The sequence below is a fragment of the Phoxinus phoxinus genome (assembly GCF_949152265.1).
Source record: "Phoxinus phoxinus genome assembly, chromosome: 14".
NCBI classification, from domain to species: Eukaryota; Metazoa; Chordata; class Actinopteri; order Cypriniformes; family Leuciscidae; genus Phoxinus; species Phoxinus phoxinus.
Genome location: NC_136889.1, coordinates 29,818,723 through 29,837,992, shown reverse-complemented (window position 1 = coordinate 29,837,992; position 19,270 = coordinate 29,818,723). Strand labels below are relative to the sequence as shown.

Sequence of the window (19,270 nt, the reverse complement as noted above, 5' to 3'; positions counted from 1 at the left end):
GATTATTTCTTTTAGGAGACGAAAACTTTTATCTGCACTTTGATCTTTGAAACTCCAGACATTTTACATTCACAAACATGTATATTATACACTACAAGAAAGTAATATCTGAAAAGCATAATAAAGAGGCACTTTAATGTTCCTCAAACAGACCTCATTTTCTTAAAGAAAAACATAATTTCTATTGATTTTGGACTGAATTATGTCCTGAACATGTGCTTGATGGGTTTTGCGAGGCTCATTATGTGTTTAAACTTTCAGTGTTCACATCTGATGCTGACTTTAAAAGCAGTTTATGGCCCCATCTCTCTCTGTCTTTTGCTCTGTTTTTCTCTTTCATGCGATACATCACGACTCAACACCCACAGCTCTCTAATTCTCTGCCTGAAAAAATAGAAATCCTTTCTCAGCCTAGTTCTTAAAATCTAAGCCTACACCATAATCAATTCACTGCAATCCTTCTGCAATCCATGTCAACAGATTCACATTATTTTGGAATGTTTTGTCATGTAAAAATATCACATCAAAATGTTGTCAGAATGTGATTGTGCACTAAGTAGAAATATCTGAATAAATACATACATTTCTGTGTTAAAAGATGCTATACAGAGTAGGTTGTTAGTAGTGTGTACATGTTAGACACATTCAATTATGCTTCAATTGTGTGAATGCATTAAAATAATATAAATTGGTTCAATAGCAGAGTATTCAAAGTATTATGTATCAACCACAGAAGTACTGGGATACGAGTTTATAGTTTGGATATAAACACAGGATATAGTCTACAGATATCTATAGAATAAATAATTTTGCAGTAACCTTCATATACTTTAATCATCTATTGAAAGTAACTTACACCAGTAAGGGGCGACAAGTAACTGTTAAAAAATGTATTCGCCGTTGAATTATTTATTGAAGAGATTTGTTCAAAAAACCTTGATTCATCATGTAATGAAACAAGTGAAGTCTTTATGAGTGAGTCATTGAATCATTAATTCAAACTGATTTGTAAAAAATAAATAGAAATAATTAAATATTTTGAAATAGACTGCAGCAATTAACATTTTGTTAGAACTACTATTAAATTACATCTTATTTTGTTTAGTTGTCTATTCAGGATCGTGGAGAAGTGTGCAACTCTAATTTATAGACACAAACTCTTGGCTATAAAAAGATATTTAACATTTTCATTGTTATTCCCCCCAAAATGGATAATAATAATAAAAAAAGTTGAACACACCTTTTGTAACCACATAGCACATTTTGTCACACTGCATGTGCTAGCTTGCAAAGAAAATGTACTGTACGAAAATATCAAAGCAGTTAACGCCAATGATGAATAATGTAATTAACAAATCGTATAAAATGCCAACGTATACAATGTGACAGCTTAGCCTGACCTAACAATTCTGAAAAAGCTTTCCGTTAATACCTACCTTCATTATAATTTAGTACTCTTGTCTAAATGTAGGCTGAATGTAGTTTTCCTTTTTTCAACTGAAATGACAAAAAAATTATATTGGAGTTCACAAAAACATTTATATTATTTATACCGTTCCTAATAATAGTTTAATTTTTTTGCATCAACTTAGTTTTACATCTTGTGTGGCAACTAGCCCTGGCCTCGGCTTTATGATTTTTTCTCTCTCTCTACTATAGACTTCAGGTGTACATAAAGAAAATGTTTGAATTGCACTTTTTACAGCAATTAACATAATTAATTTGAATTCAGAATTGTGTGTGTGTGTGTTGAAGGCTCAGGGTAATACAGTTTGAATGGTCATGTATTATACATCTAGTGTTGCTCCAGGACCTTTCATCTTCTCTCAGCTAATGGATGGCCGATATGAAAGTCATCCGCGAGTGGGACAGTCTGTGTGAATGAAGCAGGCGTGATGCGCCTTGAGGCAGGCCAAAGCAGCCACTTTGAACGGCTCTTTTTTTCTATTCTCTTTCAGCGGCATCATTTTTAAAAGGTTATTGCTGTCTGCTGATATAATTGCTTAGAGACGTAATCAGATATCTAAATCATTTGAAGGAACTACAAGTCTTATTAACCAAGAATGAATTATGACCACTGATAGCATCCTTTTATTTTCATGTGCTGTCTGCAATATTTTAGCTCTCAATTCACTTAATTATGAAAATCAGGTGCAAACATTACCACAATGTAGTGCTTAATACACTTTGCTTGGCACAATGTCCCATGTTGCATGTTGTTCTGAGTGCTAGATTGTGGAGGATACCTTAGTTTACTGATATTTTCCAGCTCCAGCACTGTGATCCAGTCTCCTAAATCTGAAAGAACACTCGTCTGCACCGCGCATCTGGACATATTGTGAACACCCATTTTTTAGCCATTATTTCTTAACCATGAACCAAAACAACCAGTTTTTTTCTTCAGCATTATGGGTAGCGTAATTGTAACCCTAGAATGTAACCCAAAATCTCCGAATCAAAACACAAGTGAAGAAGAAGCAGAAACAAGCGATAGAAGCATTACGCTCATGTAAGCTAACGCGTTCATCAAACAAAAACATATAAATCAAAACTGCCTAACGTAATGGAATGAAATGTCAAACCATTTGCTAATGTATACATGTCTGTAATGTTTTATTGCCGAAGCATTTTATAGGTGGGGGAGAATCTGTGATCTCTGACCCAGTGTGTTCGCTGGCTGTGTAATACACTGTGTTTTCTGATAACTGGGAAATACTATTGGGTAAACTGGCAGTGATCACACAGACCAAAACAAAAACACACATTGCGACACAAATGCACATTTTAAACTGGTTGTCTCATTGTTCTTTGGAGAAACAAGTGTTTGAACTTAGAATGTTTCCTAAATCTCTACAAACAAATCATGGTATTTTTACGCTTTAGTATGTCAAAGAAATTGAATAGGGATTTTAAAGGGATGAAAATGAAAATTCTGTCATTAATTACACACCCTGATGTCGTTCCAAACCCGTAAGACTTTCATTCATCTTCTTCGGAACACAAATGAAGATATTTTTGATGAAATCTGAGATTTCTGTCCCTCCATTGACCGCTACAGCTACCACTTTGATGCTTTAAAAAGTTCATAAAGAGATCGTAAAATTAATCCATATGAATCGAGCGGTTTAGTTAAACATTTCTGTAGAGACTCAACCGCTTTATATGATGAACAGATTGAATTTAGGCTTTTATTCACATTTCACACTTGCATATAATTAAATAGAGTAAAGGATATGCGTATTTAACGTGCTGTCCGAGGGGAATTTGAGCCGAACCCAGCGGGATTTGACTAGTAAGTGAGGAGATGGGGTGGTGGAGGGATGCTGGAAAACTGAACAGAAGTAAATCTGCTGTATATATACACGTCCTGATGCTAATTGAGTTGACTGGATGAGTTCCTCCCATGATAATTAGGTTAATTATCTGAACGTGCTTTTCCCGAACTTTGGTAATAAAACATCACATAAACATTCATAAACTCACACATCAGTTGTGATAAATGGAAGCTCAAGCATGTTCACTTGACGTGCGAGAACCAAATGAGGTTCATTCTCGTGTTACGAAAGACGTCTAAGCTTCAGAAAGGACCAATGAGGTTCTACTATGGTACGGTCTAAATCCTGACTGGAAATCCTTGCAGATATCATTTCTTTCTAATAAGGAACATAGTTGTGAGGATACTGCTTTTCCCAGTATCTTTGACAAAAAGGGTAGATTTGAGATCTGCGTGTAATTGACTAATTCTCTAGTAACAAGGTGCGTTTTTTAAATAGTTTTAATAATAGCCAGCTTGAAAGTTTGAATGAATGATCTATGACCTCTGGAAGCATTTCTTTCAGTAGCTTAGTCGGTATAGGGTCTAACAAACATGTTGTCGATTTAGATGATTTAACGAATTTAGAGAGTTATTCCTCTCCTATACCAACGAATAAATGGAAGTTTTCCTCAGGGAGACTACAATGCACTGCCTGATGCGATACTGTAGTAGACGGCTGCATAGTTATCATTTTCACTCAAACTATTCATCTCCACAAAGGAGCAACTGTGTCTAAAGTGCTGGAAAAGAGAGTCAAAAGTTTCTGTCGCAATATCGAGTTTTTCTAAGCTATCTGGGATGCTGAGGAGATGAAACTGATCAGGAATATTATTAATAAAGCAATCTTTAGTGGCAGAAGTGATAGTTCTAACATATTTGTAACACGGAGACAGCTTTGCAACATTGGCTATACAGAGTATACATGCGTATGCATCGTGGGAAAACACTGTCTCATCAGATATACCGGTATTATGATCAAATTATAATTTCAGATGTATTGTCTTTAATAGACCTCAAACCATGAGCAATAATTAATTCTGGGCTGGCCAGTGAACGCTGTTCCTATTCTGTCCTGAAACTGAACTATGTGACAATCTGTTTTTGCTAAGCTTGTGTGCATAATCTGATTCATTGCTTTTAGAGCATGTTCTAACACAAACACAATAAGCTCCTTATGTAATGGTTTGGCGAGAGAGAGTGCAAGTGTGGGCCTTGTAAGACATAAGCTTTGGATAAAATACCTTTTTTTAACAATGGGTGGATGCCTTCAAAAAATGGTTCTCATTTCGTCAGCAAGACCGTGGGTGCTCTGTGCTCGGATCACCGCAGAGATTCACATAAGCCTACTTCACAAGTCAATATGCATTTGTGCTGTAGTTGATGATTATGCAGGAATCTCACATATTAATATTGCAGGAAATATATTCTGCGCAGCAGGGGAGGCAAGGGAGGCAGTGCCTCCTCAAAATAATGGATGAGAAAATAACTTCACTTCACTAAAACCCGCCCGTAACCCGCCTTTCTGGAACAACGTCACACAAAACCATCATTTCACCAACAAATGGAAGTTTTATCAGAAAACTAATCAGAAAGAAATCACTGAAAACTAGCGAGATCGCAAAACGAACATGATAAAAGCGCCCATTTGTCATTTTTGTTAAAACGATAAAGTTTGTAAAGTTTTACAATAATGATACACTGATCATAATTAATTAATTTATGTCAAGATTGCACATTAGTCACACTGAAATAAAGTGGTTAATAAAATTATTAACATTATTTCACAAAAAAAGAGAACATTCAGACGTGTCTGTTTCTGTATATTAGTCACAGGACACAGTATGTTTACATCACATTTAGAAAGAATGATAATTCCTATATTTTCCACCAAAAATACGATCTGTGGAGCTTTAGCACTCTCTCTCCAGTCACAGTTCCAATACAGTTATATTTTCAGTCAGAGAAACAGAGGAAGCTCCCGAAAAAAACCGAGTTGCTTTATTTTATGACATATGCAGAGATATGGATATCAGACAATACGTACTGACAGATAAACAAATACAAGATTGTGATAGCCTATATTATTTGTCTGATTTCTTCAAGCGGTCGTATTTACCATGTTTAATATTTTAAATATTTGACCATGTTTAAACGCAACTGGCCCTGGCACTTAAACGCTTTTGGCCCGAAAGTGAAAATGCACCTATTTGAGTTTTTACAGACCCCTAAAGCTTGTGCGGTGGTTTTGCTTTTCGCAAATAAAATATATTGTTTCAATTGTTGTCTTCATGAGATTTATTTTGTTTTAATAAATAGAATATTAATTAGGGATGTCCCGATCAGTTTTTTTTGCCCTCGAGTCCGAGTCATTGTATTTTGAGTATCTACCGATACAGAGTCCCGATCCGGTATTTCTATAATACATTAAAAAAAAAATAAAGAAGAGCGAAAAAACAGACTTATTTTTTATTTAATTCACCTTATTTTAACATTCAACAACTCTGTTAACAAACAGAGCACTTCTGTGAGGTAGCTTGAACAATCAAGTAATAAATAACATAAATTCTTCACTTTTGGTGATGTCAACTAAGTGATGTCATGCCGCACGCATTGCTGTTTCTGTGTGGAGTCAAAAGGGTCTAACCCTGTGAAACCGCATAACTATAGTGTTAAAAAATAATGAGAATATATATGCATATATATCCTAGGGCTGGGCGATATGGATCAAAAGTCATATCCCGATATATTTAGGCTGAATATCGATATGCGATATATATCCCAATATTTTTTCGCAAATGTTCAGTCAAAGTCAAAGCCAAATATGGACTTCACTGTATAAATTATACATTGATTCTTATTAAAGTTCTCAGTCAAGAGCAGTGTGTGATTTTCCTCTGTGTTTTGTTGTTTTATTAACATTAAATGGATAGTTCTCCCCAAATTTTTAATTGTCATCATTTACTCTCTCAAGTTGTTTTAAACCTGAATAAGTTTCTTTCTTCTGTTGAAGTTATTTGGAAGAATGTGGGTAACCAAACAGTTGATGTTCCCCAGTGACTTCTATATTTATTTCCTATGGAAGTCAATGGGGACCAGCAACTGTCTGGTTACCCACATTCTTCAAAAAATCTTCTTTCGTGTTCAGCACAATAAATAAATGAATACAGGTTTGGAACAACAGTAGAGTGAGTAAAGAATGACAAAAAAAAAAATGTTTTGGGTGAACTATCCCTTTAAGGACAAGCGGCATCATGTTTACTATTAGGGCTACTGTCTCTTTAAGACCTGCACGCGATGCGTCTAATATGTACGCATATGACAAGCAGATTTCTCTCAATTTGCTCGGTTTGCTTTCAGTTTAGACATAACCAACTTTCTTTATGTAAACCATGAGTGTATTTGACAGTATTAGCTCAAAAAGACTCGAAAGATAACTTAGTATCCAGGCGCTGTTAGACAGGCTTTTAGTGCATGCGCGCGTCGGGTGTTTGCGCTCAGATAAGCGGATGTTAGAACAGCGCATCAGCAGCGAATGACATGTTTAACCGGCAAGGCTTTAAAGCACATGCAAATAATGAACTTTTGAGAACTGCAGTGTCCTGTTCCTCTGCGTAAACATTTAATGTGAGTATTTGTAGCGTTCTACACTAGCTGTTGAGACGCAGACTGCTTCAAAACCACTCAGCAGCTTGCTTGTAGCAAGGATCTCAGCGCAAATTTGAACTATATCGATATATGCGATATGGTCTAATTCCATATCCCATATAAAAATATATCAATATATTTTTTATATCGATATATCGCCCAGCCCTAATATATCCGAGTCCTGATCGGGAGGTAACATCCGATTCCGATCGAGTCTGAAACCACGTGATCGGGCCCGATTTCCGATCACGTGATTGGATCTGGACATCCCTAATATGAATTGCATTGGTAATGTAAAAATACAAAATAGAATTGTATTTGGTTTCTCTTTTTTATGTAATGTTTTTTTTTTAACCAGGAAAATGTGACAACATTAAGTGTAACTGGAAAATTAATTTAGATTTATATATATATACAGTGTAGAGAACAAGTATTTGATACACTGCCGATATTGCAGGGTTTCCTACTTACAAAGCATGTAGAGGTCTGTCATTTTTATCATAGGTACACTTCAACTGTGAGTGACGGAATCTAAAAAAATCCAGAAAATCACATTGTATGATTTTTAAATAATGAATTTGCATTTTATTGCATGACATAAATATTTGATCACCTACCACCAGTAAGAATTCCGGCTCTCATAGACCTGTTAGTTTTTCTTTAAGAAGCCCTCCTGTTCTCCACTCATTACCTGTATTAACTGCTCCTGTTCTCCACTCATTACCTGTATTAACTGCTCCTGTTCTCCACTCATTACCTGTATTAACTGCTCCTGTTCTCCACTCATTACCTGTATTAACTGCTCCTGTTCTCCACTCATTACCTGTATTAACTGCACCTGTTCTCCACTCATTACCTGTATTAACTGCTCCTGTTCTCCACTCATTACCTGTATTAACTGCCCCTGTTCTCCACTCATTACCTGTATTAACTGCTCCTGTTCTCCACTCATTACCTGTATTAACTGCCCCTGTTCTCCACTCATTACCTGTATTAACTGCTCCTGTTCTCCACTCATTACCTGTATTAACTGCTCCTGTTCTCCACTCATTACCTGTATTAACTGCCCCTGTTCTCCACTCATTACCTGTATTAACTGCTCCTGTTCTCCACTCATTACCTGTATTAACTGCTCCTGTTCTCCACTCATTACCTGTATTAACTGCTCCTGTTCTCCACTCATTACCTGTATTAACTGCTCCTGTTCTCCACTCATTACCTGTATTAACTGCTCCTGTTCTCCACTCATTACCTGTATTAACTGCTCCTGTTCTCCACTCATTACCTGTATTAACTGCACCTGTTCTCCACTCATTACCTGTATTAACTGCTCCTGTTCTCCACTCATTACCTGTATTAACTGCTCCTGTTCTCCACTCATTACCTGTATTAACTGCACCTGTTCTCCACTCATTACCTGTATTAACTGCTCCTGTTCTCCACTCATTACCTGTATTAACTGCACCTGTTCTCCACTCATTACCTGTATTAACTGCACCTGTTCTCCACTCATTACCTGTATTAACTGCTCCTGTTCTCCACTCATTACCTGTATTAACTGCTCCTGTTCTCCACTCATTACCTGTATTAACTGCTCCTGTTCTCCACTCATTACCTGTATTAACTGCTCTTGTTCTCCACTCATTACCTGTATTAACTGCTCCTGTTCTCCACTCATTACCTGTATTAACTGCTCCTGTTCTCCACTCATTACCTGTATTAACTGCACCTGTTCTCCACTCATTACCTGTATTAACTGCTCCTGTTCTCCACTCATTACCTGTATTAACTGCTCCTGTTCTCCACTCATTACCTGTATTAACTGCTCCTGTTCTCCACTCATTACCTGTATTAACTGCTCCTGTTCTCCACTCATTACCTGTATTAACTGCTCCTGTTCTCCACTCATTACCTGTATTAACTGCTCCTGTTCTCCACTCATTACCTGTATTAACTGCTCCTGTTCTCCACTCATTACCTGTATTAACTGCTCCTGTTCTCCACTCATTACCTGTATTAACTGCACCTGTTCTCCACTCATTACCTGTATTAACTGCTCCTGTTCTCCACTCATTACCTGTATTAACTGCTCCTGTTCTCCACTCATTACCTGTATTAACTGCTCCTGTTCTCCACTCATTACCTGTATTAACTGCTCCTGTTCTCCACTCATTACCTGTATTAACTGCTCCTGTTCTCCACTCATTACCTGTATTAACTGCACCTGTTCTCCACTCATTACCTGTATTAACTGCTTCTGTTCTCCACTCATTACCTGTATTAACTGCACCTGTTTGAACTCGTTATCTATATAAAAGACACCTGTCCACACACTCAATCAAACAAACAGACTCCAACCTCTCCACAATGACCAAGACCAGAGAGCTGTGTAAGGACATCAGGGATACAATTGTAGACCTGCACAAGGCTGGGATGGGCTACAGGGCAATAGGCATCAGCTTGGTGAGAAGGCAACAACTGTTGGCGCAATTATTAGAAAATGGAAGAAGTTCAAGATGACGGTCAATCTCCCTCGGTCTGGGGCACCATGCAAGATCTCACCTCGTGGGGCATCAATGATCATGAGGAAGGTGAGAGATCAGCCCAGAACTACACGGCAGGACCTGGTCAATGACCTGAAGAGAGCTGGGACCACAGTCTCAAAGAAAACAATTAGTAACACACTACGCCGTCATGGATTAAAATCCTGCACCGCACGCAAGGTCCCCCTGCTCAAGCCAGCGCATGTCCAGGCCCGTCTGAAGTTTGCCAATGACCATCATCTGGATGATCCAGGGGAGGAATGGGAGAAGGTCATGCGGTCTGATGAGACAAAATAGAGCTTTTTGGTCTAAACTCCACTCGCCGTGTTTGGAGGAAGAAGAAGGATGAGTACAACCCCAAGAACACCATCCCAACCGTGAAGCATGGAGGTGGAAACATCATTCTTTGGGGATCCTTTTCTGCAAAGGGGACCGGACGACTGCACCGTATTGAGGGGAGGATGGATGGGGCCATGTATCGTGAGATCTTGGCTAACAACCTCCTTCCCTCAGTAAGAGCATTGAAGATGGGTCGTGGCCAGCATGACAATGACCCGAAACACACAGCCAGAGCAACTAAGGAGTAGCTCTGTAAGAAGCATCTCAAGGTCCTGGAGTGGCCTAGCCAGTCTCCAGACCTAAAACCAGTAGAAAATCTTTGGAGGGAGCTGAAAGTCCGTATTGCCCAGCGACAGCCCCGAAACCTGAAGGATCTGGAGAAGGTCTATATGGAGGAGTGGGCCAAAATCCTGCAGTGTGTGCAAACCTGGTCAAGAACTACAGGAAACGTATGATCTCTGTAATTGCAAACAAAGGTTTCTGTATTAAGTTCTGCTTTTCTGATGTATCAAATACTTATGTCATGCAATATAATGCAAATTAATTACTTAAAAATCATACAATGTGATTTTCTAGATTTTAGATTCCGTCTCTCACAGTGTTCTCAACTGTATGTTCTCAAATACTTGTTCTCCCCACTGTATAGTACACTATATATATACAGTACATACTGTTGCTGTGCAGAAAGATTTGATATAATCACTGATACGGCAAAGTGAGCGATTGTCGTGTCTCATTTAGTTTCTTTTTCATTTTCTTTTTTTATCTTCTGTGTCATTACTCTATTGTTAATTAGTTTTTACTTTGATTTGATGGTAATTAATTATGCATGTCTAAATTGAAGCAGTAATTAGGCTACTAAGTACAGTCCTTCATCCGTTCGGAACAATAGGCTGATAATCATGTTTGCACACTGACTGTGCACATTATCAGCAGGGGAGGAAAACACATGAATGCTTTGCAAATCAAAGTTCAAATACAGCCCGACTTATTTGGAAAAAGGATGCATTAAAAATACTGGAGAATACACATAAGCCTCAACAATAAAGATATTTTTCTGGCATCGACAGGTCAGACGTTCAGATCTTAACTTGCTCTGCCAATATTTCGACTGGCCGATAGATAGATAGATCTATCCTTAAAGTGTTACCGTTAAGCTTTGTCATAATGTGACATTAAGTTGATAAATATTAATAATTTTAACATATAATCTTTAAAACAATGCATAAGCCACAAGGATAAAGGATGCCTTTCTGTGGTAATTAACTGTATGCTCTACAGCTGACTAGTAGATGCATTCATTATACATTTGATGTGTATTTTGAATTAGTTTCCTTCCTCAGATTATCACTACTAACATTTGCCTCACTGATAAAAAAGAATGGACACCCTGTACGGCACTGAGTAAACGTGGTTGTGCCGGTGAACTGTGACATTTCCAGAGGCCTAAGAACATTTAAGAAAGATGCCAGGAAAACAAATGAATAACTGAACTGAAGACAACAACATACTGCTTTGCTGCTTGGACTGTAGGGCTAAAATGTATGCTCTGGCAGCAAGCATTACAAAAATCATGCTAACTCAGTTTGTATGGCAAGCCCAAGGGGAAACATCATGTGTACCAATGAGGGCTCAAAGCTCACTAGTGGACTGTTTGCTTTTCAAACAATGCATCATGATAATGTCAGTGACAGTTTTATTAGATGAAGTCTTCTGTGATGGATTTAGTGAATTCTGAATGAATAAAAGCAGAAATAAAGTGTTTAGCCCTGCTGAGCATGATATATCAGCTTTGATTTATACATCACAAGGCTCTTGTTCCGTAAATGAAATTGAAACACAAAGGCTTCCCTTCTAAAAAAGTACATACTATATATATAAATGAAATAATTTATATAAATGAAATTTTATATAGTTTAAAATAAATTTATATTAAATGCAATTTGTTTAACTTAAAGAGTGGTTTTTTTTTTACCCATTAGGACTTAACTACATCTTTATATAATTTCATCATTATTTCTGTTGTCTTTGAAACATATAGGGCCCTATTTTAACGATCTGAAACGCAAGTGTCAAAGCGCAAGTAACTTTGTGGGCGGATCCCGGCGCTGTTGCTATTTTCCCGGCGGGATAAATCAATGCCTCTTGCGCTCGGCGCAAATCTAAAAGGGGTTGGTCTGAAGTCGCTTCATTATTCATAGGTGTGGTTTGGGCGTAACGTGAAATAAACCAATCAGAGCGTCCTCTCACATTCCCTTTAAGAGCAGGCGCGCTTGTTCCAACGCGGATTGCTATTATAACGGCGGATTTCTATTATAATCTTCACGGACACATCAATGATTTCCCTCGTGTGTTAATATTTTCCCTTGTAATAATGTATGATTTGCAAAAATGAAAACTGCTGCGTCTGTTTATATTAGAGAATCAAAGTGTATGCGCGTTGTTCACACGCTACATTATGGCCAAGCACGCGCCCTTAAAATAGCATATGACTAACGCACAACGCGCCACTGTCTTTAGACTGGGTTTTTCCATAGACAGTATATAAGATGGACACAGCGACCCCATAGACTTCAACGGAGAAAAGTGAAGCCCATTTGAAGCACTCACTTCCTGATCGCCAGGCGAACTGCGCAGGCTCAAACTGAGCTTGAACACGTGAGCAACGTGTCTGACAGCTGTCAGTCTTCTAGTAGCTGTGCGGAGAGAAATCTGAATCATTCCCTTCCGAATCTCGCAGAGACGGAGAGCGTGAGTATTAGCTGTCCATGAGCTAGCAGCAGGATCAACTTTATCACTCTCTGTGGGCTACTCCCTTCACTTTATCGGACTTAATGCCTCCACGTTCCCCCGATTGCCTGCGAGCTTCTACGCCGGTCTATACGGTAATTTCTCTACAGTGCGACAGAGAGTCGCGTGAGTTATGACGCAATCGTTAGCCTATTTTTACAAAAACGGCTTCTACGGGGCCATAACGTAAGGTACAAGGTAATGGAGCCTTTTATACATTGTCGAGTTTCTTTAGAAATAAATAATGGACAAATGGAGTCTTTGGACGCCTCAGATGTAAAGTTATTCGCTGTCAAAGTGACGCAAAAATTAATGGGAGTCAATGGAATGCTAACAGCAGGTGAAGTTCTGCTACAATGGCGGCGCCCGCGGAGGCTTCAGTTTCCGGCGGATGGATTGGGTTTTTCCTGGTCAGTGGCGGAATTGCTTTCTAAAACTGGAAAATGGCAGCAGGGAACGTTTGCGCCGGAACACGCCTCCTCGTTTCGCCGAACCGCCCCCGCGAGCGCAAGTTCATTCCCTAATTTACCGACGTGCGTGCGTCTGTCGAGGGAAAAGTCTGCTGTGCGCGGGTGCAAAATAGGAATAATACGGTGTACAAAGTCAATTGCGCTGGGTGCAAGATAGGGCCCATAGTGTCAAATATATTGACAATTTTTATGTCATTTCGATTGTTTGATGATGTAGGTGCTGATGTGTTTTCTGCCACTTCTGATGCGCGTGCCCAGAAAACTGTGTCTCGGACAGCGTGTGAATACTGAATTGAGCTGTTTCATGTCTTCTTGTGCAAATTCATAGAAATTATTTAAAAATAATAATAAAAGTAACATCTCGCCGAGTATCCCAGTTAACATAGTCGTTTAAACAGCTGAGAAAGATAACGCATAGCCTACGGTATGTACAGTATAAGTAGGCTATATTGGATCTGTGCATTAGGTCTTAAAGTGTAACTAAACCCTAAAACAACTTTTTTTTTGTTAATGATCTGTAAGACTGGGGCTTTATTAATGCTGTTCATTGATTCAAGTAAATCTGTTGACATTTGGGTATAAAGTGTTTTAATTCTACAATATATGGTGTACAATAAGAGGGCGTCTGAGTGCTGCCCTCTTCAGGTTGAACGGTGGCTACTGCAGTTGAATTTTCCTATTGGATGTTGTGGTACTGCGTGACGTAAGCCGGTACCAGCTCACCACGGCTTTGCCTACAGAGAGACTGGTCTCAGGTCTCAGGTATTTTCTTAAGCCACCGGCCATTGGCAGGTCATTTCATAATCATTTCATGATGAACTTTACACAGTTTTTGAACTGGAATGAATCAACATTAAACTGTCTTCAGCTGAATAATGACACTACTGTCTTAGAGCTGCTTTACAGCACAATTGAATTATGTTTGAATCATTGAGCATTATCTTCCTGTTTATCACTGTGAAGCTGCTTTGATTGAAACAATCTGAAATAAAGCGCTTTATAAATAATAAAGGTGACTTGACTTTTAAAACAAAGCAAATGTGGCTGTGATGACTTGAGGACTTGTTTCCAGTCTTCAGTCTCTCATGTTCTTGCTCAGACGTGGACAGGCTCTGATCTCTCTGGTGAAGCGGCTCACGAGAGTGGCTTGAGTTCCTGTCAGGATGATATCCATCCAATCCTGCGTTTAATCCAGTGTGTTTTTTGTAGACTGGATGGTGTGTGTCTAACCCTGGGAAGAAAAGCAAAATAATTCTTAACTCGGACAGTCTATTACATCCCAGTCTTTGGGCTGGACTTCATCAAGCCAAACATGTTATTTCATATCCAATACAAAGAGTATATGAACACGTGAACTCATGAATGTCTCTTTTAGAGCTTCTTTACAGCAGAATTCTGTTATTCTGTTAAGTTCCTGTTTTTTACCATGAAGCTGCTTTAAAAATCCAGAATTGAAGATAAATGATAACACAAATGTTGTCTCCTACTCTGTCTGTTACACTTCCTCACACCTGCAATCTCTGATCGACTGAATCTCCTGAACTTCTCCAATCTACAGTAGATCATTTCTAATCCATTTATGTTGAAAGATCTGCTCTAACGTCGGGCGTTTAGTTGGATCCAGGGTTAGGCACTGGCCAATCAGATCCCTGCATTCTGTACACATTTTATTAAGGAGAGAGCTGGTTAGTCATGACCATCTATGAAAACAGCACCTAAAACATGATTAATATCAGGTCAAGTGTTCTTTGGCTTTCCTTTAAAGGTGAAGTATGTATTTTCTGCTGCACTAATGGGATCTTGCGGAATTACAAAATAAAGGATATTTTCAAACAACCTAAACGCCCCCAACTCAAACGCCCCCAACTCAAACGCCCCCAACTCAAACGAAAAAATTCACTGCATTTATACCTTCAAAGATTAAACAGGTCATGAACATTTGTCTTTATGAACGGTTGGATGATTATGCTTTATGGTATTGAAGCATCCTTTGTAGCGCAACTTTGACGAGTTCATGACCTGTTTAATCTTTGAAGGTATAAATGCAGTTAATTTTTCCCATGGTCCCACTGTGGCTAAACACCCTCAGGCTCCGCCTGCTACATTAGCCACGCCCCCAAACACTACGTTGAGCTGGAAAAAGATTGACGGTTCTCAATGTTTACACTTTTGGGGAGATAAATCCACAAATTACATACTAATAGTAATCGATGCACCATAAACTGGGTAAAGATAATGTTTTTTAACAAAAAAATATTACATACTTCACCTTTAACTGTTTCTGTACAGAGTCTTTGTTTTATGTGTGCGTTTATCAATGTTATCAATATTATTCACTCACCGTTGGATAAGTTGGAGTTCTGAAATGTAAGTTTGGCTTCTTTGATTTCCGTTGGATTGTGAAAAGGAGGAACTGCGTTCATCATCTCGTATAATAACACTCCTAGAGACCAGACATTTGATGGGACGGCGTGAAATCGAGGTTCTGTGAAGACTTCAGGTGGGCAGTAATCCAGTAATCCTGTAAGCAAGACATTTGTGCATTGTTGAGCAATTATTTCAAAGCGTCAAATAATCAGCAAGTCACTACATCCAGGTTTCCAAACTCCCAAAATGCTCACCAATGTATATGTAGCTGTCGTAGCCATCGCTACTGAGCAGCTGACCAGAGCCAAAGTCTATCAGCTTGAGCTCTAACGTGTCTTTCTTCAACAGGAAATTGTGCGCATGAACGTCATTGTGAAAAACGTCATGCTCAATGCAGTGTTGCACTGCCAGCACAGCCTGTCGCATGATGACCCGTGCTGTTGTTTCGTCCATTTGAGGATTACGAATGATGAAGTCCAGCAAGCTCTCGCAGGGTTCGGGATACTCCATCACCAGGGTGAATTTATGAGGGTGTTCAAACCAGTCGTGTAGTTGTATGGCGTAGGGGCTTATGGGTTCTTGCCTCATCATTAGCAGCAGCGCCACTTCTGTAATGAGAGGTTCGGGATGTCCAGGCTGGAGAAAAGTAGTAGACAGAAGATTAGCTGGGTAAAAATCTGAAGACAACATAATTTTTATAGGTGTTTTTCTTTGATTTTGGTAGATACGATCAACAGAGCCTTTCCAGGCTTATTTGTCTATTACATTTACACCTAATGCTTCCTACGGGTGTATTAACTACAGTAATCAGCACTTAAACAACTAAACACACATTCAGCTTTTGGCCAACTTACAATAGCAAGATAAAGATCGTTGCAAGTCTTGTGCATCCGCTTGATGGCAACCTGCAAAAACGAAAAAGAAAAACAGTGTTCAATAACAGTAACAGCATTCAAGTACCTGACCTTGCACATAACATTTATGATTTGAGCATCTAAATATTAAACCATCTGTATTAAATATGTTTTGATGCATGCAAGAGCAAAATGTTTATATTCAACAAGATTGCTTTACCTTTTTGCCATCAAATTTGCGTGTTCCCTTGAACACTCTTCCGAATCCTCCGCATCCAATCATCTCTCCCGCGTCATAGAGAGACTCAAAGGAGTCTGAAAAACACACAGAAATATATGAGAAATATATGAGCCTGCTAGATCCTTTGTTTTGTATTAAGAATATCAGTACTGATTGTGCGAGAAAATAATATTAATATGGGGAAAATCATATTAATATTCTCTGATAACAAGCCTCAAGATATCTTTAGTGGAAAACAAGACGATAATACTGTTTTAAAACGATGTTTGAGAAATAATGACTGCAGATTTACCATGATTTGGCTCGACACCGGAGTAATCTGGATCAGAATCAGGCTCTGAGTCCAGATCTAGCGGAGGAACGAACGGCTCCACAACATCCACAGCTTTACTGTCACAACAGCTGCCGAACCAACTCTTCATATCCGTCCATACACTCTTCAAGAAAGAAAAATGTTTCTTCTTCTTACGTTTTCTAGGTTTTTCTGAAACAAATGGGAAAAAATTAAAACACTTAAACAAAAGTTTGAAACATTTCTGACCTCACATTTAACAATGAAATAATGATGTAACTTACATTTTACTGTAACATACTTATCTGTAATGTTACAAATACAAAGTAATGCAAATATTTCCAAGCTATCCGCCTGACAACGCCCTATTTCTGCTTAATACCTGCATAAACGTCCCTTAGGGGTGACCAAAAATGTATTTGACAATATTAAGTAATAATAGATGTTTTATAACTAATTATAATAATTATATAATCATTATTTTATTTGTTCTTTTTAATCTTGAAAAAGAGAGCATAGGCCTACATTTACAGGCCTCATTTGGCACAGTTATGGCAAAGGTCATATGGGCCATATATTAAAATATATTTCACCTTTCTGGATGTCCTATTTGCTGGGCATTGCTCTTTTGGAGTGTACCACAGCTAAAGTGCACGGAGCCAACAGACGATACAATTTTGGTTGAACCTTATTGAGACTTTATCAACAAGTCTTTGAGATCCTCCTAAGTTTTGGTCAATTTTATTTTTATTTATTGTCATATTTATCTATTTTTATTTAGTCTTACGGTTATGGGCGGATCTTGGGCTTTGTTGTAAATAGTTATAAACACAAAATGTTTAATAATATAAAGAATCACAAAAAAATGTCTATATATATTGCACCTTTATTTATATTAATTATAATATATTTAAATAATTGTAGGCCTATTAACATTGATTTTATAAAATACATAATCATAATGTCTTATTAAAGACAAAACCAACTCGGTTTACATGAACACTGGCCACAACAGCCATTTTGACATAATTTTGTGTGTATTTACTATTTGACCATTCAAGCACAACAAGTCTTGAAAAAGAGATATTCAGGATCGTATGCGGTCTGAGAAATGGGTTTCTGTGCGCGTGTGTGTTTCAGGTGTGTGTCAGACAGGACGAGTGAGTTCATGGCTTATTGTGCTTCCCAGCTAACAAAAAAATATTCTGAGAACGGTTTTGTCCAATTAAAATATTTCAGAAAAAAAAAAAAAACAGATTTTTTTTTGGTGAGCAATGGTAACTTTAACTTGCCAAACAATGTAAAGCGGTCATTATACCACCCATCGTTATTTCAGTCTCACCTGTCGAGCTCTTGTTCACTGGTGAAGCGTCCATGAAACCCTGAGCAGTCGGGACATTAGAAGTCTTCATTGGCTCGACGGGAACTTGACCAGGCAGTGGAGGACACATCAACTCAAAGCTGTTGGATCTGGACAAACTCCCGTTAAGACTGTTGGATCTGGACAAACTCCTGTTTCCGCAACTGCCCTGTTCATGTTGGCTCTCAGATATGTAGTTGCTCCCCTTCTCAATGATGTACGTTCCTCTGCTGCTAAAGCTGGACAACTCACATAGCCACCTCTCCACATTCCCCACAGAACGGGACAAAGATGGTGTGGACATGATGCCCGGTGGAGAATTCGCCAATCTGGAGACTGTGTGAAGACTCTGAAAACACTGTGGTCTAATCACTGTGTGACACTATAAAAGCTGCACAACGTGTTTAGTCTGTACACTGTGTTTCAGTATCTGCAAACCGGCACTGGATGTAGACTCTGTCTCTCACACAAAACTCACAAAACTGTACCGCGAAACTCCTGCTATAAACCCTCAGAGAGATTCTGCTAGTGCGCGCAGTATAATGAACTATGATGTCATAGTAGAACGCTACACTCGCGTCTCGATGCATGACGCTGGAGTCTCGAGGTGCATTTTTCAAACAGTAAAAGAACTGAAGATCTCGCTGTACTCGAGGAAAGACGCGGATCGGCGGCTCGAGCGCATCTCTATTTGGGCACGTGCGTTATAGCATCATCTCGCTTTTAAACATATTAAAGTTTGCGTAAAATAACTAATTTTAACTTCACGAATGGTAGTTTATTTCACATAGATGTACAGGGGGATATTTTCCCTCACATTTCCTATTAAAAATATTGGTACGGTTCCATTTGTTAACATTATGTCAGCTAACATTAACAAATTATGTTAAACATTGCTAAAGCATTTATTATTCTTAGTTCATTTAATATATTATTAAAACGAAACATTTTATCTGTTAATATAATTTAGCTACTGCACCTGATCTAACATGAACTAACAATGATGTTGTATTTTTTAATATAGCCTACTATACTAATATAATATATATATAT

At 38.3% G+C, this 19,270-nt stretch overlaps 2 protein-coding genes across 3 annotated transcripts in view; one reads left to right on the top strand and one right to left on the bottom strand.

Moving 5' to 3' along the window:
• Positions 1–19,270, top strand: part of syndig1 (synapse differentiation inducing 1) — a 59,513-nt gene that overhangs the window by 20,859 nt on the left and 19,384 nt on the right. The window lies entirely within an intron of this gene.
• On the bottom strand, positions 13,625–17,012 carry LOC307009964 (serine/threonine-protein kinase pim-2-like). The gene is made up of 6 exons (XM_079634233.1): positions 16,858–17,012; positions 16,545–16,639; positions 16,325–16,375; positions 15,725–16,106; positions 15,445–15,624; positions 13,625–14,334 (listed from the first exon to the last, which is right to left on the bottom strand). The coding sequence occupies exons 1-6, from the start codon at positions 16,985–16,987 to the stop codon at positions 13,985–13,987; spliced, it is 1,188 nt and encodes a 395-aa protein (XP_079490359.1). The 5' UTR covers positions 16,988–17,012; the 3' UTR covers positions 13,625–13,984.